This window comes from Numida meleagris, chromosome 3 (genome assembly GCF_002078875.1).
Source record: "Numida meleagris isolate 19003 breed g44 Domestic line chromosome 3, NumMel1.0, whole genome shotgun sequence".
Lineage (NCBI taxonomy): Eukaryota > Metazoa > Chordata > Aves > Galliformes > Numididae > Numida > Numida meleagris.
Window position 1 is genome coordinate 47,946,442 of NC_034411.1, and position 27,453 is coordinate 47,973,894.

The window sequence follows — 27,453 nt, forward strand, 5'->3', positions numbered from 1 at the left end:
CCCCGCCCGCCGGAGCGAGACCTCAGCGCCTCCAAAAAGCTTTCCTTTAACAAAGGGAAAGGGGTGTTGACGCTCACGAGGGTGTGATAGCCACGTAGAGGTCTGCGAGAGCATTATGTGGGGTGGTGCTGTCAATCTGAGACTTGCTTTTGAGCCTTCGCAAGGTTCACCTGTGAAGGAAATTTGCTGAAAACTTTCAGGTTAGGTAGATGAAAGAAGAAAAAAAAAAAGCACTGCAAATTCTTCTATGCTTTTTTGTTTTGTTCTGTTTTTAAATTGATTTAAGTGGATTTAAATAAGTTTTTGTAGCCTCTTTCTACTGCAATAGTTTTAGTATATTAATCAATAAAGCATTGTGGCAGACTAGATATTTTTGACACGTTGCTTAGGATGAACTCGATGATACTTGTGTGCGCAGCAAGCATCAATCTGCACTTATGTTCCACATGTATAATGTAACTTCATACACCTCAGGGACTTGCACTTCAGAGACTTCCAAAGGCAAGACTCTGGCTTGAAGCTATCTTTCTTTTGGCTGCACATAGCACCCAGTAAAAGTCTGTATTTGGCACATCATTTCTGAGGTGTGGCAGAGTTATAGATGGTAATGTGAGTTGAAGTTTCACGAATGAATATGTTGGAGACATGTATGAATTTTTGAGTTCCTTTATTATACATTGTGCAAGCATTCAGTTAGCTGAGGCATACTTCACTTTTGAATCATAAGGAAAGTGCCACTGCCCAGCTTGCTCACAAACTCGTCTGCTTAGCAGCCTTGTTGCATCAGCAAAAACAGCAGTGTGTGTTTAGAGTGCACTGTGGAGCACAATGTTTGCTTTTCTTCGTTCAGTAATTTAAGTGATTGGAGCAATCCTCCTGAGAAGGAAGCAATAATTTCATTGTCATGGATCAATTTTCACGTGAAACTGAGTTTTGGAATAAAGTGATGGTGAGTAAGCCATGTGAGTGGGGAGTGGGGGCTTATTTTTGTTCTGACTTTTATTCAGCAGTTTCCGAAAACTAAGATGGAAGAGGTTTTGGTGTTCTGACTGCGGGGCTACATGTTTTTCATTAAGGGGAAAACAGAACATACTGATTAAAGAAGGAGTGAGATAGCGGCAGGCACATTTGCTGTCATGTTCCATGAGAAATCGGAATATGAATTCTGTGTTAATATCAAGATACATGTCTGATTCACAGCCAGTTATTACAGCTTCTTCCGAAAGGGAAACGTGTCAGCTGATTGAATAGATGTATTTTGTTTAAGCAGCTGCTTTTAACAGAAGACTAACTTAGCTTTTCAAATCATTTGTGGTATTGCTATATATAAACTTAAAGAGTTGTTTGGGTTTTTTCTTTAGAGAAAAAGAGAAAATGAGAATAAACACTGATTTTACTTCCCATGAGACAAAAAGTTTTCAAATGACTAATTGTGATGATTGTCCTTCTGGAAACTGCATTCTCTTTATTAACTGTATTCTGCATGTTCCATAAGTAGCCATTTTCTTTTGTTTCTTTTTTCTTTCTTTCTTTCTTTTTTTTTTTTTTTTTTTGCCGTCACGATACAAGTAATACTTTGGTTATTGAATTAGCAATTTCATCTAAAGAGAGTAATACTTTTTTTTTTTTAACAGGAATACTATTAATCAAGTTCATAGTCTGTACCCATAGGAATAAAAAACCCCAGACAAATGATCGGTGCTTAAGTATAGGGACGTAACTAGATGCATAGCTGCAGGTTAGGACAAGAAAACTTTATTGTGCTTTCTCTTGTTGCTGATGGTAATCAGGACATTCATATTAGCTGGATGAAAAGAAAAAATCAGCTGGAGGTTTTTTAAAGTAATGTAAGGAACACATTTTTTCTGAGGGAGAAAGGCAGCGTGATCTAGTTGGTGAAGCATATAATCAGTGCGTCTGGCTTATATCCTCAGGCTCTGCCACAGGCACACACATGAGCTTGAGGAAGCCACTGTACAGGCAATTTGACTACACTTCCTTACAGAGTGAATGTACCTTACTCATGTAGTGAGGTACTCTATCCACACGTTTGTTGTTTTTTTTTCATATTCTTAATTTTTTTGTAATTTCTCTCTGCTTGACAGGGCACCTATTATTCTTACCCACCAGTGTCTTTAGACTCTGATGGCACTGCTCCAACCACCAATGGCTCTTTCTTCCATGGGCAGCATGGCTGTTGGGAGAGAGCAATTAATATAAAATGTGTTCCAATTTGAGAAGACTTACTTGTATTTCCTTGTTTTTTGTTTTGTTTGTTTGTTTTTTTGAAGTAACTACATTAAGCTTTTGGTTGTCCAACTGCTGAAGATATAGGACTACATAAACAAACTGTATTTTAAAAAAGTATAAGCTGTGTGAATCTTTGCCCATATTTCAGTTCATGTTTACAAGCTGTGAAGTTCTTCATTTCACTGTTTTGTATATATGATTTGTTCAGAAGTCATGAGCTTCAGACAGCAGTTTTGCAGGTAAAAGGGAAATCCTGTTGAAACATCAGGCATCCTGCAAACTAGTCATAAACCAGGATTTTTGTTGGTAAAGACAACCACTGTGGTTGCCTGAACTTATACACTGAGCACATTCCCATGTGGGGAAGTCGCCTTCTTTCCAGAGAAGTTGTGACTGCCCCATCCCTGGAGGCATTCAAGACTGGGTTGGAGGGGGCCGTGGGTGGCAGCCCTGACTATGATGGGTGCTTGGAAATAGATGATCTTTGAGGTCCCTTCCAACCCAAGCCATTCTACAATTCAGTTCATTACCTTCACAAAATTTGGGGTGAGCTTTTGTCCATGGCAGTTTTGGAAGTGTTCCTCCTTAATGACTTGCTAACTGGTTGCACTATTTCTTAAAAGCTGAGAGAGCAGCTTAGTCTGTTCCGGCCTTGGAGCAACATTTTCCTGTCTGTCTCCCATATGAGGATCTCTGCCATCATCTCTTGCCCACGATCTCCTCTCCTGTCAGCACTCTGCCAAGAGCAGAGCCCAGTGCCCAGGGATCAACTTTACCAACTCTTCATGAAGAAGATACAGTGAAAACTTTTGTCTACTGGATCTCCTGTCTCTTGAAATGACAGGCTCAAGTAAACTTCCTGTAGCTGCTGGTTGGGCTCATGCCGTGACTCCCAGCAAGTATAGGTGAATGTGGGAGGTCTCCGGAGCCCTTCTGCAGGATGTCCATCTTGTGGGCTGAAGCATTTCAGTGAGGGGATGGTTCTTAATATAAATGGAATTGTTGTGGTCTGAAGTTATTGTTGATGTAGTGTTAGACATACACTGAGAGCTCTAAATGCTTGTTAGTTGTCAGGTCAGGGTTCAGCAGGTTTAGTTCTGTCTGTCTTACCATAGGAACAGGATGTGTGCAGGTGTGTGCTGTTAGCAAGTCCAGTGTCACTCTGTTAGGATTCTTGGGGATGTAGCTCAAAAACTTGTCTCTGCAAAACTGTAAGTTAGCTGTGGGGGTTGCCAGCTTTACCATACAATGGAAAGGAATCACTCTTTCCTTAAAATGAAAAGTGCTAAAGCAGAAGTTGATCTAAAAAGTGCTTGAGATAACAAAAACACTAGTAGGTTTTAAACATGAATTTAAAATGCACTGTAGAAATCATGATTTGAAGAGAAAGTAACCCTTCCTTTGAACTCAGCAGGCTTTCTGCCGTCTCAGATGTGGTTGGTCTTCATCTTCTCCACATTCCAAGTTCTCAAAATGCTGATCATAGTCAGCTTCTCTTGCCAAGCAGAGGTCCCCAGCATTTTTGAGAGGCCTGCTCTTGTCTACGTGCAATACATCAACATTGAAAATGCTTTAACCGTTGCTGACTATGTGGAAAGTTCAAATCCACAAACATGCAGGAACTGCTGATCCATTTGCATGTTATACTGTGGTCCTACTACATTTTATGTAGTTAGATGGTAGACAGCAGAGCATACTGAAACGCATTCTCTATGCAGTTATTATGGAAAAATATCTTTTTTCCCCTTCCGCATAATTCTCACTCCCATTTAACTATCTTGATTTGTATTTTGCATTTATTTTTCATTCTGTCTGTTGAATTTAAACCCTTGCTACTGCACACCTGCACTTGTTTTCTGTTAAGTTATCCAAATTCTGAAAATCCAAATCAAATATTTACAGGTAAGCTACTCTTCTGGAATCTGGTAGCTTGCCTAGAATCAGGTTGAAGGCTATCTGCTTCCCTAGAGAAAAGACACATATATTGATGTGTTTATGCTTTGTAATAATAATATTTGTCTACATGAGAAAGTGTGAACTCTTTTTCTTGTGCCATATGGCTTATGACTATTTACAATCCAAACAATAACAGCTGCTTCTGTGTAAGAGAAGTAATTTTTCTGAGCTGGAGATGCAGTGAGTAGTGAATGACAAAGTGTATGTCCACAGATGTATTCCAAATATCCCAGTTTACCCCTCAACATTCTTTTTATCGCTCTTCCTTTTTTTTTTTTTTCCCACATTCTTAGGTAGTGAGAAGAGCCTTGACAGCTTGATTTCAGTTTTTTTCATGTTTTATTTTTTTACTTTCATATGTGTATGGAGAATCTGTGTTAGATGACTGCTATCCACACAAGAGAGAAGAAGGACGTTCTCGTTGGTGCTCTGCAAAATGAAAATGTGAATCATACTCTTAATTCCTTTAAAAGAATATCAGCTGACTCTTATAATCAATAAATGAGAAGTGTCTAGCTGGAAGAATAAAACTAGGCAATCTTTAAGCCTTTAAAACATGGATCATGTGATGCTGAGGGCATGCTTATCCTAGAATTCCACAGTATAAGGATACCTTTTGCATTTCTCAGCCAATATCAGCCGTTTCGGGCTCCTACCAGTTGCCTGTTGGAGGCTTTTTGTGTGTGTGTGTTTTTCTGCTGGGCATTTTGCATTTTGATGAATTCCTGAGTTTTTGTATCAGGCTTTGTAATAGATGACTTACCACAGTCAGTCATTCCTGTCAGCAGCAAGAGAACAATTTTAGGATACTATGCAGTTGGTCTACATACCTGGCCTTCAGCTACAGAGCTCTGATTGGAAATGGCATTTAAACCTTTGCCATTTCCATGCCTGTCAGCAGGTCTCTGGAGCCATGGTTCTCGTCTATCTGCACCAAGTTGCTCCTGTACCTGCCCTTTCCCAAAGGGTTAGGCAATTGATACACCATATTTATAATGACTTATCTCATAAAGGCATATTCCAGGGAGGATGAAATGTTGAGTGGGGATATTCCTGGGTCATATTCTTGCTGTCATACAGCAATTTAACAATGCTCATTAGCAAAACAGAATTGTAGGTTTCCTGTAGTGGATGCTTTATCTCCCATGAAGCTTTGCTGGTAAATAAAACCCACCGGACTTCATCCTACTTACAGTGCCTTGAAATGGGGGTGTGAATACAAGCATTCTTGCTATCTAGCAGTGTTCAGTGTTACAGTGGAGCTTTCTCATTTAAATGCCTTAAAATTAAGCTAGATTAATTGCTTGACAGCATATAATGACTTCTATCATTTCATATGGTGTTTTCTAAAATGTATCTGCAAGTACTCCAGCGTCACTGGGGATTTTTCATGTCAGGGCTACAGATACCATAGAAACAAAAGGACTGAAAGGAACCTTCTGGTGGTAGCTGTGCTGGCAGCCCCAAACCTCACTGCTTCAATGGTTGTGAACAACTCTTTCATTTGGATGCCTCTGTGGTCATCTTACGCAGAGATGTTTTTCACTTAAATAGCTTTCTTCCCCTCTGCTTGGTGCGAGCAGCTCTCCATCTCAGACTACAGTTCACCACATATTAGAGCAAGCGGCTTCTGTTTATTTCCCCACATGTGACAGATGCTCTGCTGCCATGATTGCACTGGCCCTTAGAGTTGCTCTTCAGTGGCTGTGCAGTGACCATAGGGGTTTTGAGGAAGGAATCCCACAGCTGTCCACAGAACTGAACACTTGTGACTGCTGCGATGGGCTATAGGGCACAGCACATGTGCCAGCCAGTTCAGCATATAAATAAAGTGGGGCTCTGGGTAGATGAAGGTCAAATCTCTTTATTGCAGAGCCCACGCAATGCTACTTACAGTTAATGAAAAATCTCCTTTAATCTACAGGCTGTGATATGGCACCGGGTAGCTGTGATTCCATAATTCATGTGCTGAGTCAACTCCTTTCAATGTGAATGAAGGAGTTACTGGGGAACATGCTCCTCAGTGTGAATTTCATCTTGTTTGCCAGAGATAGATGGAATTACCAGAAATATTTGTATGGAAAGCCATAAGTGCAGCCTTAATCTACATGAGGGCTAAAGGAAAGAGCTCCTAGCATATTCCTAACTGAAAAATTGTGATGGGTACTGTCTCCTACCCCATTTTTGCTTCACTAGAACAGACAAATTGCTTTGGCTTTCTTGGATCAGTGTGGCTCTGCTTGGGTTAAACTTGGAGCTGCATGAAGAGAAATCGACATGAAAAACTGACAACAAAAATGGCAGCTGGGAAAATTGGTCTGTATAAACTAAGCCTACGTTTTCTTGTGGCCCTTTCCTGCCAAAGCTATTCTGTGAGCAGTAACAATGGATTGCATAAACAAATTTAAGGGATTGATGGAATTTGATTTCATGCTTTGTTCTTTTTAGCTGTCTGCAATGTTAAGCAGAGAATCCATTTCAGTACCCACTATGCAAAGTTCTAGAAACAGCTGGGATTATTTACTGCTAGGCTTATGCCTAGGGATAGCTGGGCTTGTTGGCAGCGCTGTGTTAGAGCAATCAGTGTCAAGGAATCTCCTTGTGAATAAAATTGCTTTGCTGACCTGTGACATGATTTGGTGCCATTAATACCAGATGTTGAAGCCTCTGCTCTTCCTCCAGTTCTGCTCTCGGTTCACACCACAATGAGATGAGAATTTGTTATTAAAAGATGTCCCTGCTCCCTGAACAGTGAAGCTGTGAGATTCACACATAAGGGAAAGCCACTATATTGACTTAGCTGAGGGAACATCCATAAGGACTGTTTTGTAGCATTGACTCCATAAAAAAGGAAAAAGCACATAGCATAACTGGTCAAATGTGAAGATTAAATTTACACTCGTTCCCTTCTGCTGCCCCCCTGGCTTTGGAAATAAGTCATGGGATGTCTGTGCTTTCTGTCAGCTATGCGAGCTGGGGAAATTGAGTCTCTGCTGCACAGTCAGCCTTACTTACTAAAATCACTTTGCTTTGGGACTTTGTAAGTGCCTACATTTTGGCTTGGGACCAACAAGATTGAATCTAAGACAGTAATCTCTCTCAAATTCCATACACTTCCTTTAGTCTAGCAAGTTAGAGCAAGAAGCTGTATTTGGGCAGCATCCCAGTGAGACCATGTGGAAGGTATGGCAAGAGCTTCAGAAAGCTGTACCTTCGTGTGAATCCTAGTCCCCTGCAGTCACAGGAGCAAAACATTTCAGAAGTGTCTCCAGGATGTTAGGCTCAGTGGCTTCCCTGCAGAGTCTTGCCAGGATCCAAGTCAGTGACCTGAATGTTCTTATGCAATGATCTTGCAACAGCAAGTCCATTAGCAGGCAGCTCCAACAGTGATCATGCATACGGGTTGCTACCTGGCATGCCAGAGAAGATTGAGCAAGAGATGAAGTAAGAGGGAATTCATTCCATCCTTCTGCAAAGTAAGGAGGAAGGTCCTGCTCCTTCTGTCACCTATCTGTTAGGGATCTTCTTTCCTGTGTTTTCACAGACTGATAGTATGACAGCTCATTTTGCTGGAAAATGCAGCATAGGGATACAAAGACAGTGCAAGAGTGGAATCTTACAAGATAAGCCTTTTTTAAAGTGTAAATTCTCTCTCTTCCTTCTTTCCCCTTCAGAAGTGCTCTGTTTCTTTGCTCTGCTGAAGGGCAGGGATGCCAGCAGCAGGGAAAGCTGAGCAAAAGAAGCAGGGCTCCAAGCTCCTCGGGGGAGCCTCAGGCCCCATTGTACCATAAGAAGGCATTTGGGGATGTTCCCCCTGGCATGGCTGTCACTTGATGTCCCAGGAGCACTGAGCAGTCAGTGCCTCAAGCAGAACTCCGGCAGGGCTGGAGTTCTGCGCAGGCCGCAGGGTTTGCGAGACTTGAGGCTTTTGCCTTATAGCAGGCTATTTTAGGTTTTAGATGTGCTTGACCTGTCAGCCTGGACTAATTCCTGCAACATCAGTTGCACTTCAGAGTAGCATTGATCTCATTATTTCTGCAATTTCATTCCTTTTGTTGTCAGTTTTATTTGAAAAAACAAACTACTGTTCGTGACTTCCCACTGTCACAGAATGAACTTACCTTCACCAATACCTTCACTGAACTGGTGGTGCAGATCTCCTGTGAAAAACCTACGGCTGTTACAAGAGTGTCTAATATATATCCTTGAAATCCATTTTTGCCTCTTGATTTAATAGCCTTCTAAGCCATCATTTCAAAAGGGGATGCTGCCTATTTTTTATTTCTTGGGTTCAGTAGTTAGTGATAAATTAATCTCAAGAGAGAAAGTAACTGAACATGATGAACAGAAGAAAAATGTTCATTATTAGCTCAGGCAGCAAATGAATCCCTTTTCAGAAATTCAGGAAGTTGATAATAGTGGATTTTTTTTATAGATGATTACCCTCATGACAAATCTATCACTTTGCCTCCTCAGACAAGTACGATATGTTTTGTCTTTTTTTTCTCTCGACAAGGGAATTCATTACATAATGTCACCCTGTTGGAAAATGTGTATATTTCTGGTAATTACTGGAAAATTATGCTGTTCTTAATTTCCATATAACAGGGTGGCTGTGATTAAAAAGTTAGACGCTGACATGCATAAAGGTACTGGGATAAGTCATTTAGTTTCTCCTGGCTGCAGCAGACATTTCTCTGTAAGATGACACAATACAATTTGTGTATGCTTGTTTTTTCTAAGCGCTGTTTAGCAGCAATCCCTTTACAAAGCAGAACTGTAATCCCTCACAGATGCTGAATTTCTCTACCATCCCAGGGAAGCCACCACCCTCCTCATATAAATTTTTACCTCATCGGGAGAAACTCTGTGATTCTTTTTATCAATGCCCTGCAAAGCAAAAGAGGAAGAACTGAGTTCTTATCCGCTTCCAGATCTATATGCCCTATTTTCAGGGATGCAGAGGTGAAATTCCATGTGAGTGCCTGCTCCCCTACAGTGATGTGCTACATTTGAAACTCATGCAAAGAACAAGATGTCATGCTGTCCTCCATATCTGCAAATCAATATAGTATCTCTGCTTTCTTAGACATACACTGTCTTTGGGCTTCATTTAATATTTCTCTATTCATTGTTCTCCTACAAACTCAAAGCTGAGATGAGGGATCACTGATTGCATGTCCTGACCGCTCCTTGCTGTAGGCTTAATTAGTGAAGTCACAACATTTATTAAATCTTGCCCAGCTCTTTATAGCACCTCGACCACACTGAGCATGTCACATCTGGCCACTGTTAGGTGTGGCTGGCATCTTTGTTTAAAGAGGTGACGGCGTGCTTACCTAAAATAATTGCCAAAGGAAAGAAGTGAAGCAAAGCCAAGGGTGACACTTCCCTTTAGAAATGGAAAGAGAAGCCCAAACTGTGGTCCCTAGGGAGTCCTTCCAAAAAGCACTGGGAGAGAAGTATTCAATGAATAGGGAAAATCAGGGCTGATCCTCCTATCAGTGCCCTGAAATAAGGCAAGGTTTTCTTTAATGGATCGCTGCAATATATACAAACCAGTAGAGCTTTCTAAACCTGGAAAGATTTGTTCCTGACTGTGGAAGAGAAGTAATCTTTTCATGTGGTGAGTACTTGTAGTATTTCAGTGCATTTTTAATTCTCAAAGTAGCATGAAAAGCTTAAGTCCTGGGAAGCATCATAAATTCAAAGATTAAGAATAATTAAATAAACAGTGAATCACAAAACCTTTTTGTTTTCTTTCCCTTTTCTCCCTTTTTGCACATTGTTTTGCCATGATTTTTGGTCTAAAATTACATAAGCTTCAATATTAAAAATAGCATCAACAGAAAATACACATTTTTGCCATCAGCTTTGCTATTGGAAAATTAAAGTATTTAATAAAGATAGGATGTGTTCATTGAAGATTTTGTAGTAACTCTTCCTCTATTCTTAAAAGTAGTCCTTTCAATAACTTTCAGAAATCTCACTTTGTTATAATGGATGATTGATAAAGGAATACCATACCATAAATTGATGTGGAAAAAGATAAATACAGTTCAACAAGATTAATATGCTAATAAGGGGGAAATTTTGCTCTGAACTAATAACAAAAAACAGTTCCTGGAAACAACTGACTAGGCTCAATTTGCTCCTTCCTGGCTTTTCTTTGCCATTGGTTACTTATTGGTGATAAAGTTCATTATTTGCTATGTAATGATAAATTGAAAAGCGAAAAAGAAATTGTCATCAATTCAAGAGTGATTTTGTTTTGTCATTGTTATAAGCTTTCTGGCAGTTTTGTTTAGCTCTCAAGCATTCAAAAAGCTTTATATAAATGTGAAATCTTGGCCGCAGCACTCAAAAATGTCAAGCAGATGTGTACGGCCCAGGCAGCAGTCAAGGAGAGTGGAGCTGTGCAGGCAGGCTTGGGAAGCCCATGTTGGACTCCTGGATCCACCCCATGCCTGTGCTCCCATGAGATGGATGCCAGATTGCTTTGGGTTATTGGAAAGGTTTTGTCACATGCCACAGACAAAAAAAAGACCTTTTTAATGTGATTCCTGTGAAGCCTGGGAGCAAGGAGAGCTGTTGGAGTGAAGGTGATGGAAACACAGAGTGCTTAGAGATCTCTTCCAGGGGAAGACCCTCCATCCACTCCTGGGCTGGCAGCAGTGGGTGGCAGTAGTAGGGAGCAGATGGCGCTATGCGAACAAGACAGATGTGTGGCAACTGTGTAAAATATTTCTCTGTCTCTGGCAAGGCCCTCCTTTTCAAAGTTGCCTTACTTTAGCACAGTCTTTGTCTGTTCTCACCTCTGTCATCTAGCATCAGAGGCACTTAGGTCCTACCAAAGGCTGCCTAAAACTTCTGCTGCCTAAGAGGAGTCCTCTATCTTTCTGAAGCATCTGTTCACCAGCTAATTTCAAAGCACAGCTGACAATAATGTGGTTTTTCTTTCCTTTTTTTCCCCGTGCCTGTGCTTTTAAATTTCTTAATCACTTTCTTCTTGTTTAATTTGTAACCCTTTAGATTTAACCACTGTTTTGTTTTCGTAGAGCAAAAATAGTGCCTCAGATTCCTGTACTGCAACACATATTAGAAACATGTTAGTTAATAATACTTCGTCAAAAAAAAAAAGATATATCCTAATTCTGTTATAGTCAGTGTAAAGATTTGGCCTGCTTTCTTTCACTGAACAGAAAATCACAAAGAAGAAAATGGCTCTTTGACAGAGAATATGAAATAGTTAACCTTGATGAATTTCTGCACATCAGTTTTGGTCAGATTTTTGTTTTTCCTCTAATACCGTAAGTCCCTTGACTGATGCTGGGATGCTTGCCATGACAGTATAATTTCTGACTTACAGAGATTGCATGTGTTCCTTGGTGCATGCAAGAATAACTTCAATTTTCCTCTCCCATCCCTTACTCTCCTCTCTGCCTCCTCAGACTTTTTTCTTGTCCATCCAACAGTGACAGAAAAAAAAGGAAGGAGAACTATGTCCTACCATTTCCTACAAGGCCTAAGAAATTGGGGTACATATCCAGCTGGTTACACTTTTGAGTTTTTGTGGATTTTTTTCTCTTAGTTTATAGGCTGCACTCAGGAAATGCCTTCCTCATACAGCCAGCTGCAATTTGCTTCTCTTGAAGATAAAAGAGGAGGGACCCTGAAAGCTTTTTCTTTCCCTTCCCTATCCTCCTGTCTCCTTCCCTTTGCAGGCACAGCCCCAGCCAGACCAAGCCTGATCTCGGCCAAACGCACCTTTTAAATTGCATGGATACATTCCTTTCAGATGTTTTAAAACCCACTTCTCAGGGAAAAGGAGTGGAAAATTTGTAGTCATTAGTGTGGAAGGGAAAAGCCTTGAGAAAGGAGTATCCAAGCAGAACCAGCAGAGACTGCTTTCCCAAGCACCTTGAGCTGCTTTATTCACGTCTGCTCATTGGGAAGAACATCACATGTTCACGGCTGCAGCTTTGCTAATCGTTTTGTGGTTGGCCTGCATTCTACACCTACACCTATACTACTGTATGTGTTTGAAATCTGAGGTTTTGTCGAGACAAAGTCTTCCCTCATTAGGAACTGAAGGCTGCGCCCTATTGCTCCCTAAGTAATATTTCAGTTTTTTCTTCTCTTGTTAGCTATTTGGGAACAAAAAGTATTTACAAGAAATTATATGAATTAGGAGAACATTTGGGTTTTCATAGCTCTCCAAAATTTTTGAACTCTGGAAAATTCATCCTCTAAGGACTAGAAATATGATGATGTGAGCCTAGAAAGTAAGTCATTGTAGACATAAAGATATGAAAATCAAGAGGACCCACTAGAGGTATTTATGCAACATGATAGCTGCTACTTTTCCCTCTGTAATAGTTGCCTATAGCATTAGGAATGGTTTGTATATATACATTCAGTTTCTGTAAAACTGGTACTACTGAATCCAGAAATCCTGTGAACTCAGTTGAGAGGTTTTGAAAAATCAGTGGATGTTGAGTTACTGCTGCAGCAAATACAAACTCTACATCTATCATCAGTGCAATATGTTGTGAGGGGGATCTCATCTAAAAGCAGGTACAGCAAGTATGATTTGCCTGAGTTTCTTCTTTGAACTTACAGAAAAATGTTCTCCACCTAGGTGAGCAAGAGCCAGCTGCTTTCTTGCATATACACATGCGTGTCTAGTCCTGTAGAGTGGGCAGAAACTGAGCCGGTGCACTGCACTCAGCAAGGGTAATTTAAATAACAGGTTTAATTACAGTCTTAGATCTGGATTGTCAGGTTTGTGACAAACGCATACTCCTTTTCACTGCACTTCATAAAGTCAGCAAATGTTGATCAACAGGTACTGCTTACTCCATATTTCTAAAGTTTTGGGTTAAAATAACTGTGATCAAATCAGTCCTAAGACCCAGATATACATTCTTTGGATTCTTAGAGTTTGATTTATCAGTTCAATTTTTTTCACTGTACGTTTTCTCAGTAGCAATAGGCATTGCAAAATTATTGCCTTACCGGGATAATATGGTTTTAAAGCCAGTACCTTTGAGTGCCAGCAAAAAAACTAGGGAACTGATTAGCTCTTGTGCAGTCTTAGAATTTGTGTGTGGTAATAATTGTTTCCCTGGATATCAGTGGTATGTCAATAACTAAATCCTATTCAGGGGATGCGTCTTAAAACCGCTCTAAAGGCTATTAACTATACGTTTTTCATTGAATCAATCAGAGCCCAATTCCCATAGCATTTGAAAAATCTTTGCTTAAATCTTCCCCTTAGTTTTACAGTATGAGAGAAGCCCCTTACATTAAAATTATTTTGCCTCTGGTTGACAGAAATAGCATTATTAATGCAAAAAGTAGAAAATGGTGCACAAGCACTTATATTCTAAACATTTAATTTGTTTTATGTCCATTACCTGTACTGAAAATAAATGCCGGAGTGGAATTATATTTTAGAAACAAACCTTCTTTCCTTTTTAAAACACATTTTGTGTCTTTATGAGGACCTCTAGAGAAAGAAAGCAAACAGCTGATTCTCAGGATGATTTTTATTTACTTAAAAGACATAATGAAAGTGAGAATTTTATTTTTTTTCCAATAGGTCTTAATTTGAAAGAAGCTATTCAAGCTAAATGTATAATTATTTTTCCAAGTATCTTTTGCTTTTCAAGAAGACTGCCAATAACTACTTCCATATATCTGAATGTTTTTCTGTTACTCTTAAATCAATGTTAGAAATGAATAAATTACTCCAGAAGACATTTTAAAATTCAAAATCTATCAATCTTATTTTTGTCCCTTTTAAGCACATTCATCCTGTTCCTAGCAGGAATCTGTGCCTCTTTGATTTTTCTTCTCCTCCCCTAAACTTTTACAATATTTCAGTCAAATACACTGACAACTGCAGAATTTTTGTCTTGGTTGTGAACTTGTCCCTCAGCTTGACTTGACCATTGCTGCTCAAGGTGTGATAGAACACCTTGACTCCTTGAACTGGGGTCGCCTGAACTCCTCCTCAAGATGCCTCCAGAAAGAGGAATTGCAGCTCGTCCCTCTATAGAATGAAGGGGAAAATGCATGTTCCCTCGTGCTTTTGGCTTTTCCTTACGGCAGTAGTCAAAAAGCCACCTTGGACTTATGGGATGATGTTGTAGAGGCAATCTTGACTTTTTGTTGCAAGGTGGAAAAAGGATCTTTAGAATTACAGTGAAACTGGCCACAGTGTTTTTGCACTTCCAGTAATACTCGCGTTCTTCAAGTGCTGATGAAAGCAATAATTAGATACTAGTGGTCTCTTTCTGCTTAACATATATGAATCCAGTTAGGTGCTATTGTTCAGCCAGAAGCAATCCAAAGAAAGGCAGGCTGTCCACTGCTACAAAAACTAGCCCATGACTTTGTCCTTAGTGACCTAAGGGGTACCATAGGTTGAATTTTTATTAGCAATGCTTCCCCAATAAAGCTACTTTCCCTCAAACATCACATATTAAATTGATTACGCACCATGTCATTTTGAAAGTATGCAGTTGCTGTTTGATTTATAAGGTCAGACTGCCTGCCAGCTCAGCAATTTCCATCCTAAAATAACAGATCCAGAAAAACCCCAAGACCCACAGTCAGCTGCTTCATGTTGTAATGAGTCAGCTGCTGATATGTGCAACCACTAATTTCAGCCCATTTGTCCAAAGGGACAAACAAAAACGTGCAATTTTCTGGCAATTACAAAGAGTGCAGAACTCTGCATGGAAATGGTAGGTAGAAGTAGCAAGAAAACAATTTAGACCAGGAAACATTTTCTGCTATTTTCTGCACTCTCTCTTTGCCTCCCCAGTTGTTTCCAGTAAATAATTAAATGACACAGGCCTTGTTGACCAATTCTAGAAAAAAACACAAACAAAAACCAAACCTGATGAAGTCAATGAAGTGGCTTGAGGTTTGTAACCGAATGCATACTTTAGTGAATGGATACTGGCAAGGCAATGCAAGCTTTAATAGAGACCTTTAACTTCACAACAAAATGAATGAAGATCTTTGTTGGCAGCTCTTCAGCATGTAGCTATTTCAGATACAAACCAGATAGGTCCGTGTGTGTCATATATTTGGTATTTTGTCATTGAGCAGCGCACGCTAACAGAGTAGTTGTAGGTAAGGCAAATCTGTATGTATCTAAAAGCAAGAAAAAAAAAAAAGTAGGGAGGCAGCCCTCAAAGCTAAACAGTGCTGGTGCACACTTCAGGAGAATAAATGTATCTTGGTCTTAACTGGAACTAAGAAGAAATCAGTTTACTCTTACTGCTAGTAGTTCAAGGTATGGAGCTCTCTGACCTCTTCAGGATGTTGTGCTAGAGATACCTGGTGTTGACTATTTAAAACCCACTGCACCAGAATGTTGCAGTGACTGGAACATTAAAAGCTGTGAGGCAAATTGAGGGTAGGAAACAGCACTCTCACAGTTCTTCAGTGGTAGCAGGAAACAAGCTGAAACCATGCAGTACGGCATCTGGTAAATGGGAAACCAGATCTTCCCTTTTTGACACTGCAGAGGTCATCAGGAATTCAGATATCCTTTTTGTTGTGAATGAGCACCTGCCAGTCAGTCCAGATGCCACCTTTTGTCAGTCCAATCAGTTACGACCCTAATCATGTGTGACTTCATCGTTTTCATCGTTTTAAGGTGATATATAGAGCCTGGTACTTGACTTGTATATTGTTTCTGTTAATGATACATAGTTAAGCCTAGAGCAGTAGTGTAATGAGGCAAAACCAGTAGAGTTCATTTGTGAGGTCTGCGAATGTCTTTAACAGACCTTGCATTTAATGAAAATATGGTATTGATTAAATTAGATCCACAATAGCATAAGCAATAGTGCTGAATTTCCGAAGTGCGCTCTGGTTGAGTTACAATTTCAGATTTAGGCTCTAGGGTTAGAAATGGGGTAAATGCATATCCATAAATAGTGCTTTCATGGCATCATTACTAATTAGTATAATTATATCCTAATGTCATTTGCTTAACTTATGAGTTGGTAGTATGGCTAAAAGTAGATTTGGGGTTTTTTTTTCTTATCTTTTCTGTTTAGAATTTGGTTATTAGGATGAGGTCGTTAGTTTACAATTAAGTCACTTTATTTCCTCTAGCACTAATATTAATGGAACACTTCATCACTGAAGCCCATATCTTGTCTCTCTGGTAAATAGAAGGAGGAACTCCTATGGGTTTTAGCTTCCCACTCCATCATTAAAGCTACAGGAGGAATTTCTTACATGTGTTATATGAGACAATGAGACAATTTCTTATGGAGTCATTTTTGTGCACACATTCCCACCTCCATGCCTCCAGTGGACTCTTTGGATCTTCCGCTCCATCCCTCTGCCAGCACAATCCATCAGTTTAGATGCAGAGGAAGGCATTGTTTTGCAGGGAAAAAAAAAAAAAAGTGAAAATTAGCTTTGACTGCAAAGTTCTACAAACCTAAATCATCCCTATGCATTTAATTTTATGCTATGTGTTTGGCAGTATTTGGCATCAGATTTCAAGAGCAAGCTGTTGCACTTGGGTCAGAGAAATCTCAGGTATGTCTACAGACTGGGAGAACTCCTTGAGTTCTCCTGTGGAGAAGGACTTGGGGTAGATGAAAAACTTAATATGAGCCAGTGTTATATGCTTGCAACCTGAAAGACCAACTCTATCTTAGGTAGCATTAAAAGAGTGGTGGCCAGCAGGGAGAGGGAGGTGATTGTTCCCCTCTACTCTGCCCTCATAAAGGCCCCATCTGGACAGCCTGGGGCCTCCAACTCAAGAAAGATGTGGAGCTTATGGAAAGGATCCAGAGGTGGGCCATGAAGATGATCAGAGGGCTAGAGTACCTCTCCTACAAAGAAAGGCTGAGGGATCTGGGCTTATTCAGCCTGGAGAAGGCTCTGGGGAGACCTCATTGTGGTCTTCCAATACTTAAACCAAGCTTATGAACAGGAGGCAAATCAACTTTTTACATGGGTAGATAGAGATAGGATGAGAGGAAAGTGTTTTAAACTAAAAGAGGGAAAATTTAGATTAGCTCTAGGGGAATTTTTTCACTGAGAGGGTGGTGAGGCAGTGGAACAGGTTGCCCAGAGAAACTGTGGATGCTCCATCCCTGGAGGCGTTCAAGGCCGGGTTGGATTGGGCCCTGGGCAGGCTTATCTAGTGGTTAGCAACCCTGCCTGTGCCAGGGGGCTGTAACTAAATGAACCAGCAATGTGCCCTTGTGGCCAAGGCCAGTGATATCCTGAGGTGCATTAAAAAGAGCGTGGCCAGCATGTCGAGGGAGGTGATCCTCCGCCTCTACTCTGCTGTGGTGAGGCCACACTTAGAATCTGTGTCCAGTTCTGGGCTCCTCAGTTCAGAAAAGACAGGGATCTCCTTGAAGGAGTCCAATAAAGGGCCACAAAGAAGATAAAAGGCCTGGATCATCTTCCATATGAGGAAAGGCTGAGTAACCTGGGTCTGTTCAGTCTAGGGAAGACCAAGGGGGGGATCTGATTAATGTTTATAATTACCTAAATGGAGGTGGGAAGCAAATGGATGAGGCCAGGCTCTTCTCAGTGGTATGTAGTGATAGGACAAAGAGTAATGGCCTAAAACTTCAGCGCAGGAAATTCCACACAAATGTACTGAAGAATTTATTTACGGTAAGGGTGACTGAGCACTGGAACAGGTTGCCCAGAGAGGTTGTGCAGTCTCCTTTGGAGATATCCAAGACCCATCCGGATGCCTACCTATGTGACCTTTTGTAGGGTACCTGCTTTAGCAGGGGGGTTGGACTGGATGATCTCTTGAGGTCCCTTTCAACTCCTGCAATTCTGTGACTCTGTGATCTTTGAGGTCCCTTCCAACTGGAGCTGTCCTATGATTTTATGATTCTATGATTTTATGATAAGGCCTTTCTCCTTGGTGCAGAAGTGCAATAAGGGAGGAGTCTTCTTTTTTGGACCACCAGTGTGCAACATAAATAAAACTCTGTTGCTACCACAATGTGATGCTAAAAATAAATAGAACAAAATGAAAAATATATATATATAAACAGATAAAGGAACAAAAATGTAGGACAGATTCTTTTTTTTTTCCCATCTATATTAAAAAAAAAGGAAGAAAATAAAAGGCTCAGTGTTATTTATTGAAAGTCACAGCTCAATCTGTTTGAACTGTCCATCTCGCTGTTTGCAGCATTCCCCTCTAGCGGTAGGCATGTGGAAACAGGAGAGCAGCTGCCTGCCACAGGAGCTGCTGTGGAGCAGAGCAAGTTCTTTGCCTATGGAACCAAGCAGAAAATGTTCAGGTCACATTTTAGGATGCAAATTTATACGGAGTTAGTCATATTGTTGAAAAACTGTATTTTCTAGTCATGTAGTCATATAATTACACATTTCTGTTTTTCCCCTGAAACTAAGTGACCCGCAGCTACACTCTCCTGGAGAGAGTCCAGCAGAGGGCCACAAAGATGATAAAGGGCCTGGAGCATCTCCCCTATGAGGAAAGGCTGAGCAACCTGGGTCTGTTCAGCCTTGAGAAATGAAGACTCAGAAGGGATCTGATTAATGTTTATAAATATCTAAGGTGCAGGAGGCAAAGGGACAAGGCCAGACTCTTTTCAGCGGTGCGTGGCAATAGGACAAGGGGAAATGGCCACAAACTGAAGCGTAGGAAGTTCTGCACAAATGTGTGTAAGAACTTCTTCACAGTGAGTGCGATGGAGCACTGGAACAGGCTGCCCAGAGAGGTTGCGGAGTCTCCTTCTCTGGAGATATTCAAGACCCACCTGGACACCTATCTGTGCAACCTGGTCTAGGGAGCCTGCTTTGGCAGGGGGGTTGAACTCAATCTCTAGAGGTGCCTTCCAGCCCCAACAATTCTGTGATTCTGTGATACACACTACTGCCGTAAAGCACATGCTTCCCTTTTATGGCCCCCTTTGCCTGCAGTATCCACTCAGAGCACAAGCCACAATGTTACTGTAACACATTCTATTTTAATTCCAATTCACTTGTTGTCTTTTATCTTTCTATGTCATCCTAGGTATGTTTTAAAATAATCCCAACTCTAAAAGGTCTTGAGAATACATGGTAGGGATTTTTAACAGCATCGCATGTACACATAGTGATACTTGCCCTTGCTTAGAAACTCTAATCCTGAAACTTCTGATTGAGTATCTTGAATTCATTGAAAAGTCCCCTCTGTTTATTTTCTAATTGATGCCTTGGGTGGTTGGTTTGCATCAGTGGCCATGTGAGGATGTGTCAGAGGAGTGCTCCTGCCAAGGCTGGCCTCTGTCCACTGCCCACAAGCTTCTAGAGGAAGTTGCACTCAGAAGAGCATGTCCCCTAGGCAGGAGGATTAACTGCGCTCCCAGTTTGTGTCAGGGTATGGAAGGGCTGAAGCTGAGCAGCTAGCAGTTTTGGGGAAGCTGTTGTACGGAGAGCTGGGAGTACTGCCTGAGTGTGGAATTCTTGTCCTGGCCTTCCTTTGTCCACCCTGCATTCCAGCCTCCTGCATTCATCTCAGATGTTTTCCAGGAGCCTTCCCAGGAGAAACAGCTGCCTCATGCTTAAGAGAGGAAATATTGAAAACTCATGAGGTTTTAAATCTGGGGGATTGATGCAATTTTGCTTGTTTGGTAACACACACAGCATTTAACTCATCTCTTGCCACAGTCAGGGGCTGAAGAATTAGCCTAGAACTTTCTGTTGGCTTAAGTAAAGCATGATAGCTTGAGAGTTCTCAGTACTGTTAAAGTGGGCAGCTCTTTGGTATTAAATCATATAGTTTTACAGTATTTGATAAGCTTTCTTGAGGAAGAGATGGAAGTGATGTGATATTGGCACACGGGCTCAAATTTTCAATTCTGAGGTACCATTCTAAAGGTACTTATTCTTCTAAAGGTAACTATTTAGTAGGATTTTTAAAGGTGTTTGCTAGTTGGGTGATAGACGATTTAGTGAATCACATTTGTTTGTCCCTTTGAGACCCTAAATAACTATTAAAAGAAGTGGGGTGACTTTCTTCCCTACAATGGCCAAAGTTATTACTATAATGCACTTGGAAGACACAGTCAAAAATCAGGCTGTAATGGAGCCGACTCCTAGCAATTACACACAGAGAGCAATAGCAGCCTTGTAGGAGTCTGGCAAAGAATCTAAGGTCTGAATGTCCAAACGAATCCACGTGTTCATGCATATGTTTGTGTAAATAGGTAGTTTCTGAGTTGGGCCTGTAGCAGATTAAGTATTACAGAAAAAATTGGGTAGGTATTTTGTATCAGAAACATATTCTTCCACTGTTGTAAGAGTGTGATTTGTGTTAACACTTGCAGTGCTGTCAGTCCAGAATAACTTCTTTATGACAGTGGCTTTAGTACAGATTTTCCTGGAGTGTAAAGAGGAACAGGTATTTGAAAGTGGGGTGGTTAAGGCATGGAATAAAAGTTGATTGCTGTGCTATATGCAGTAATTTTGATAGATAAAGAGGAGGAGGTAGACATAACATTCATGCTTCCTAGAAAAAGAAATGACAATTATTCATAAAAAGAGAAGCCAAAGTTATTTTAACTAAATGCACATGAAGTAGAATTGCTGAATCATAGAATCACCAAGGCTGGAAAAGACCTCCAAGATAATCTAGCTCAACCATTCACCTACCACCTACCCACCACTAAACCGTGTCCCTTAGTACAACATCTAAACATTTCTTGAACACCTCCAGGGACAGTGACTCCACCACCTCCCTGGACAGCGTGTTCCAGTGCCTGACCACCTCTTCGGAGAATAGATTTTTCATAACATCCAATCTGAATCTCCCCTGGCACAAATTGAGGTAATTCTCTCCTGTCCTATTGCTAGTTACACGGGAGAAGAGGCCAACCCCCACCTTGCCACAACCCCCCTTAAAGCAGTTGTAAAGAGCGATAAGGTCTCTCATGAGCCTCCTCTTCTCCAGACTGAACAGCCCCAGCTCCCTCAGTTACTCCCCATAAGACTTGTGCTCCAGACCCCTCACCAGCTTTGTTGCCCTTCTCTGGACATGCTCCAGAGCATCAGTGTCTATCTTGTAGTGAGGGGCCCAAAACTGTTCACAGTACTCGAGGTGCGGCCACACCAGAGCTGAGCACAGTGGAATGATCGTCTCCCTGCTCCTGCTGGCTGGAATTCTTCTACTGATTTCTTCCAACTTGCTTATTTCACACATTCGACAGTGTTTTAAGGATACTTCTGTTTGTTATATCTCCTGCCATATCATTTAATCAGTTTTCTGTGTTGTGCCTGGTTGCTGCTGTTGAGTATTTGCGGAAGTGCCAGCTGCATGCTTGGCAGTGCCTGTGCACTCAAGGATGGCGGCTTGGACAGCCGGTAAGAGAAAATATATACTAACAGCATGTATCCGGATTCATGTAAAGCAAGGATTTTGGAAAAATTTGGTCAGGAGGAATTATATGGGGCAAAAGACAGGGAAACCAAAAACCTGGCAGGCTGGAGGGCTGGTGAGAACTGAAGGAAAGGAGGGGTTAGAAGTTAAGATAAAGCTTAATAAGGAGAAGATAAATTAAAAAGCTCCAGACATACATTGAGCTTGAAAGATGCTGATATTTGTTATGATTTTGGAGGGAAGCCAATGGTGAAGCAAAGAAGGGAATGGAGGGAGAGGAAGGAAAAGAGGTGATCCAGGCAAGGAATGCATGTTTATTTGGCAGCACTTTTATTTGTACGCCTTTGGGCTTGTGGGATGGAGTGGAGGCTGCAGTAATCAAGATGGGATACAAGCGAGAGATGTAACACTCTAATAATGGAGATGAAAGAGTGGATTTTGAAGTGCTGAAGAGGTAAGTGTCAGGATTTGGTGATGGTTTTGGTGTGGCTAAGGGGGAAAGAATCAAACCCCAAATGTGGGCCAGAGTGACGAAAAAAAATGGTATTGGCAAAAGCACTAGAAGAGAGTTCCGTGGAGAGGAAAGGGATATTGTATGTTTTTTTTGGCAGAAATCCCTGAAAAATGACAAGGAATTACAGATTTTGTTGGATAGGTCATTCACACCTGAACAATGATTGATTTTTTTCATGGAATTAGTACAGCATTAACTCCCAGCAGCTGGAACTGTTGCCAGTTAATTTAAACAGCTCTTCTGTAAATCTCTAAAGGCCTTACATTTCATGACATAACTTGGTTGAACTGGTTGTTAGTTTTTGGATTACATAGGACTTTCAGGCAACAGTGGGATAGGAGAAATATATGTATTTTAAAGGGAAAATATAATTGGAAGAAACAAAAAATTGGCAAGGAAATATTAGGCAATGTGTCAGTACCTTAACTACATAGTTTATGTGTGAATATGCACGTGCTCCCTCCTTGGGTGGCTTGATTTCACAAAAGCTGTATTTCTTGAATTTATGCTGATGTCAGTCTTTCATTCTCTCTGTCTTGTTCTTAAATAGGACAAGATAAAAGTAGAAAGGAGAAGCATAATTAGTTTAAATCTTGTAAATAGTTCTTACAAAATTTAAAAAAAAAAAAAAAAGGTTTCTTGTCAGGGACTAATTATTCTATCTATACTATACCAAAGAAACAAAACAAAGATAGTATCAACTTGTACCTAATCAAATAGGATGGGTAGTATTGCTTGTATTTCCTTCATGGACCACAGTTCTCAAGGAAAAGCTATTTTTCAGCCAGTACTACAATACCTGCATATAGCTTTCATTCTAAGAAGCTTTGCAGTAACATGAAAGTGTCCAGTCTTAGTCTAAACAGCTGAAAATCATTACTTTTTCTTTCAGGATTGACAATAAGGTTTAATTTCTTGGTGGCTGTCAGGTCCTAGGCAGGAGAAGCAACCTCCTGATGAACCATAATGGACTATCCAACGGGAATGCCATGCAGTGGTTTGAGAGTCACCCACCAGTATCATGGCAGCATGGAAAGCTGGAGATGCCAATACTGCCTACAATACGATGAATATACTTCTTTTTAATGTCTTGGTGCAAAAGAGAGTTGAGGTTAAAATGCTGAAATGTATTTATATAACTAATCCTTCCTCCAGCTGGGAGTTGAAGCAATTCCTGTCCTGTAGTTCCTTGTTACGTACCCAAGGACAGCTGTAGGTGCTTGGTGATAAGAGAAAATTATTCATGCAGTCTGTTGGAATACAGATCACATCTTTTATATTTAAACTATTAGAGGAAGATGTGTATGAGAGGTGTAATGAAATAAGAATGTGAAGGTTTTAGGAAAATTATCCCAGGTCCTGCCCCTCCCCTCAACAAACATTTCCTTGTGCAACGTCAGGAGCTCCCATCCTTGATGTTTCTGTGTGTTATCTATTATCTTACAGCACTCATTACTGAAGAAAACTTAGCAGGAAATCACCCATTTCTAAACCAAGCATTTTTTCTACACCAAGCAGTCAGGATGTTTGATTTGTTTTAAGGAAATCCCAGTCTAATCTCCTACTCAGCTATCTACTATACTGGATGGGAGGGAACTGTAACTGCTGCTGCTGTTTTAAAGCATTTATCTGCATTTGTTCTATGTAAAGCGTTGCATTGCTAAGTTTGCATGTATGTAATGATTTGGGAAAAGGAGCTTCAGAGAGTTTTGATGACTTCCCTGCTGAACCAGGGTGTGCAGCAGCACCCCTCACCAGCTGCCCCATGGGATACTGCGTGGGATTTGTGGCAGTTGAAAGACCAGAGACCAAATAGAAAGGGCTGATGAGGAGAAGCTCCAGAGGCTGCTGCTATCACGTCAGCCCCAGGCTGAAAGTTACTCTGACTACAATAGCTGAACATTCCCTTTGTAGCAGTAGCTCTCAAAATAATTCTCCTCTAGGACATAATTGGGTCACTTGCAGTTGGTTTTATGATCTGTCTGTTTTGAAGTTTTTCCTGAGATGTATAAATGGGTCATCAGTGTTGAAGTCTTGTGGGGAACTCTTTTCAGGGTTAGATCGAGATCTGCATGCACATACTCACAGAGGCAAGGCTTAAGGCATGTAACCCTGCATACATAGACAGCCTGCTGTCAGAGGGGAGGGCTATGCATACTGGGACAGATTGACTTCTTTCCACTTGGATGATAACAAGAATACAGGAGCATGCTAGGGCAGCCAGAATAAATTGAAACTGAATTACTCTATACTTGCTGCTGGGAAATGCAGAACGAGCATCTCCATTCATCTAACATTTCCCTGCTCAGGCATTCAGCTAAAGAGGAGTGAGGGACTGCAGCTTTGCTCCTGCTAAAAATAAAACAGCCCTAGCCCTCATCTCTCTCATTTGAAAACAGTGCTCTGTGGCAGTATTACTTCTGGTTGTCTGGAGCAATAGCTCCCCATCTTGTTTCCTTCTAGTTTTAGTATTGCTTACCTAAATACAGATTTGGTTATTGTAATAATCCAGTCCCCTAGAAGAACAAGAGTGGTATTTTTTAAGGAAAAAAAAGTACCTGAAGTAATTCTAGGTCAAAGTTCAAACCACTGAACTCATTGATTTCTTCTCTAGCTGCCTCTCTGAGATCACTTCTTCCAAACATTGTTTTGGGGAATGTTTTGTTTGGAATCAGAGCTTACTTTGCACCTGCAGGAACAAAGCTGAATGATGTGGTCACTTTCTAACCACCACCTCTATCTCCAGGGTACCTATACCTACACCTACACCTTTACACTGCAGCACATGTTATGCTCTGATTGCCTCTGTGTTTGGCTCCGTTTTGCCTTTTCATTGCAGGGACTTGATTTCCAGCACAGTTTTAGAGCACAGATCTTAATGCCAGGGAATCACTAGTATCACCTGCACGATACAGTGCCGGGGATTTCAGCACCAAGCTCATTCAGCCTATCAGTTATGCTAGACCAACAGTGGGACTCCCAGATGCAGTCTGGAAGAGAGAGTTCCTCTTTGTCCCTTAACTTATGAAGAGACAGTTGTGAAAGGATAAACAGCTTGACGTTGGCATTTTGTTTGCAGTGGTTAATAAAATTTAAAATGGGCAAAGACAAAGAGGAAAGCTAGGAAAAAGGCAGTACAGCACAATCATCACCATCCAGGCAGAACCTATCAAGAATTACATTTAAGATGCCTGAACAATAAGTGGCTTCCTTGGCCAGCTCTGTTTCCTTCTGACATGTGTGCACACACGTAGGTTCATTTACACACACACACCCATGTTGGCTCTAATGACATGTCAGTCCTTCCAGGTATCACATATGCTTCTAGGAAGCAAAGTAACATTATTGTGCCAGCTGAGGTCTGTGAGCAGTTGTCCTCCTCTGCTAAGGCAAATAAAGCTTTTATCCTGATGAGATGCCATTTCTCATTTACAGCAGCCTTCCTTCGGTGCCGCTTCCCTCAGTCTGGGGTCTTAAGAGGGCAGGGGAAGAAGGATGACTTCAGCAGAGATTATGTCTCATTTCAAACTGGCTTCTGAGTGCCCAGGTGTTATCTCAATAGAAATGTAATCCATTCTAGAGTCTGGCAGTATAGATCCCATTACTCAGGCTGTGCCTGTAAGCTTTTGGAGAAAACAGCTGAGATTTTTCCCCTAGGCCACCGGTGTTTCTATGCTGGGTGAACAGGAAGGAACAGCTTTGTACTGCTGAAGCAGTCCAGATCCAACATTCATTCAAAGTAGAAAAACTATCACAAACCCAACTGGGATTGTTTGGGTTTTGGATTTATTTTTTTTTTTAATATCTACCTGCACAGCAGTGGTAAATCCTTCTTGCATTCTTAAAAGTTGCTCCTTCTGTCACTGGCGATGCCATGGAGAAGCAGAAGGCTGTGCTTAGGTTCACTGAGCTGGAACTGTGCGCTGGTATAAACAGACCTGGGACCTGCTGAAAGAGGCGCGTGCTTGGCAGTAACACTGCCTTGAGTTCAGACTGGATGTACATCTGTGCCTCATTGATAATGTAATAACCTTCATTACATTTTTGGCTGAGAGCACCTGTGCACAGCCCGAGACGTCAGCCCAGGGCAACCATTTTGATTGAGGTGATATTAACAGCTCTCATTAAAACTGATGACTATGGTAGTGCCCAATAGCACTGCTGTACTGAAACGTCTGTCAGCATTTCTATTATAAAACTCTATTTTCCAGAGTTAATAACTGAGCCATAAAAGTTTGCCTACCTCTGAGCAGCAACCTGAATACTAAATATCAGACTGGGATTTCTTCAAAGCAACGTAAATACTACAAGCCTAAGTTCTGCTTTTTCTGAGGCTATCTTGTGCTTTGTTAACAGAGCAATGACATTCATCTGGCAGTCGTAAGATGCCAACAAAGTCATGTGTCTACCTAGGACACAATGGGAAAGCTGGAAATGCCTGAAAAGTCTTGGAAGTCCATTGGAGGACACATCCTCCATCTGCAGTCAGAGCAACTAAATAGGCTATTAACCTTTAAGATAGTGCATTGTTCTAAAATGTAGTTGTATGATTATCTTATTTGTAATTGAATTTTGGCTTTTTCAGTTGAATTTTGTATTGCATTATGGCTGTACAGCACTTTTTTTTCTGTCTGGATAATAATTGTCTCAGTAATAACTGTGGAATAGTTCTTTGAGGTAAAATACTCCTGGTCAATTTTCTGAAGGCAAACATGTTTACTTCATAGTAAGAATATCGCCTTAATATAATTTTTACATAGTTTTGAGAATGGGTTTAAATAATTTCTAAAACTTAGACATTCTGATTTTGAAATACAAATTTGCCAATGAATTATTTCTGAATCATGTTCCTTTTTAAATATACTTGCCAGTGTGGACAGGCCCTAAAAGATGCTTGGATTCATTAAGTCACATAAAGCTAATGAATAAATATAGACCCTGAAGATGTCAGCTTTACGTTCGTAACTTTACTGGCAAATAACATTGATGTGTTTTAAGGGTTTAAATCACAACAATTAATTATACAATTCCTTACAGACTCAAAATGACCAGCTAAATCAGTGGGACCACAAGACTGCAAATACATGTCAGCAAAGAAGAATGTGGATAAACAGCAATTATGACACAGATCTGACAAGTAAAAAATCCAGCTGAGCTCTAGAAGTTTATATTTTGGCATCTGGATATTTGCCAACACCAGTGTTTCATACTTGACACCTTACATGGACAGGGTGTACTACTTTTAAAGATATTCTTAGACAATTATGTCCATCTTGGCTAGCCAATGTCCCCTCTGGGAAAGGAGGGGGTGGGAGAGAGAGAGAGAGCAAAT

General features: G+C 40.8%; 1 protein-coding gene across 3 annotated transcripts in view; it reads left to right on the top strand.

Annotated features, from left to right (window-relative positions):
- The window catches only part of SASH1 (SAM and SH3 domain containing 1), a 540,276-nt gene that overhangs the window by 345,775 nt on the left and 167,048 nt on the right, over positions 1-27,453 (top strand). The window contains exon 1 of one of the 3 annotated variants that reach the window (XM_021389416.1): positions 801-949. The exons of the other annotated variants lie outside the window; for them this stretch is intronic. Coding sequence (XP_021245091.1) covers positions 905-949 — 45 coding nt within the window. The 5' untranslated portion in view covers positions 801-904. Of the gene's footprint in view, positions 1-800; positions 950-27,453 lie in introns of those variants that run through there. 3 annotated transcript variants of the gene reach the window in all.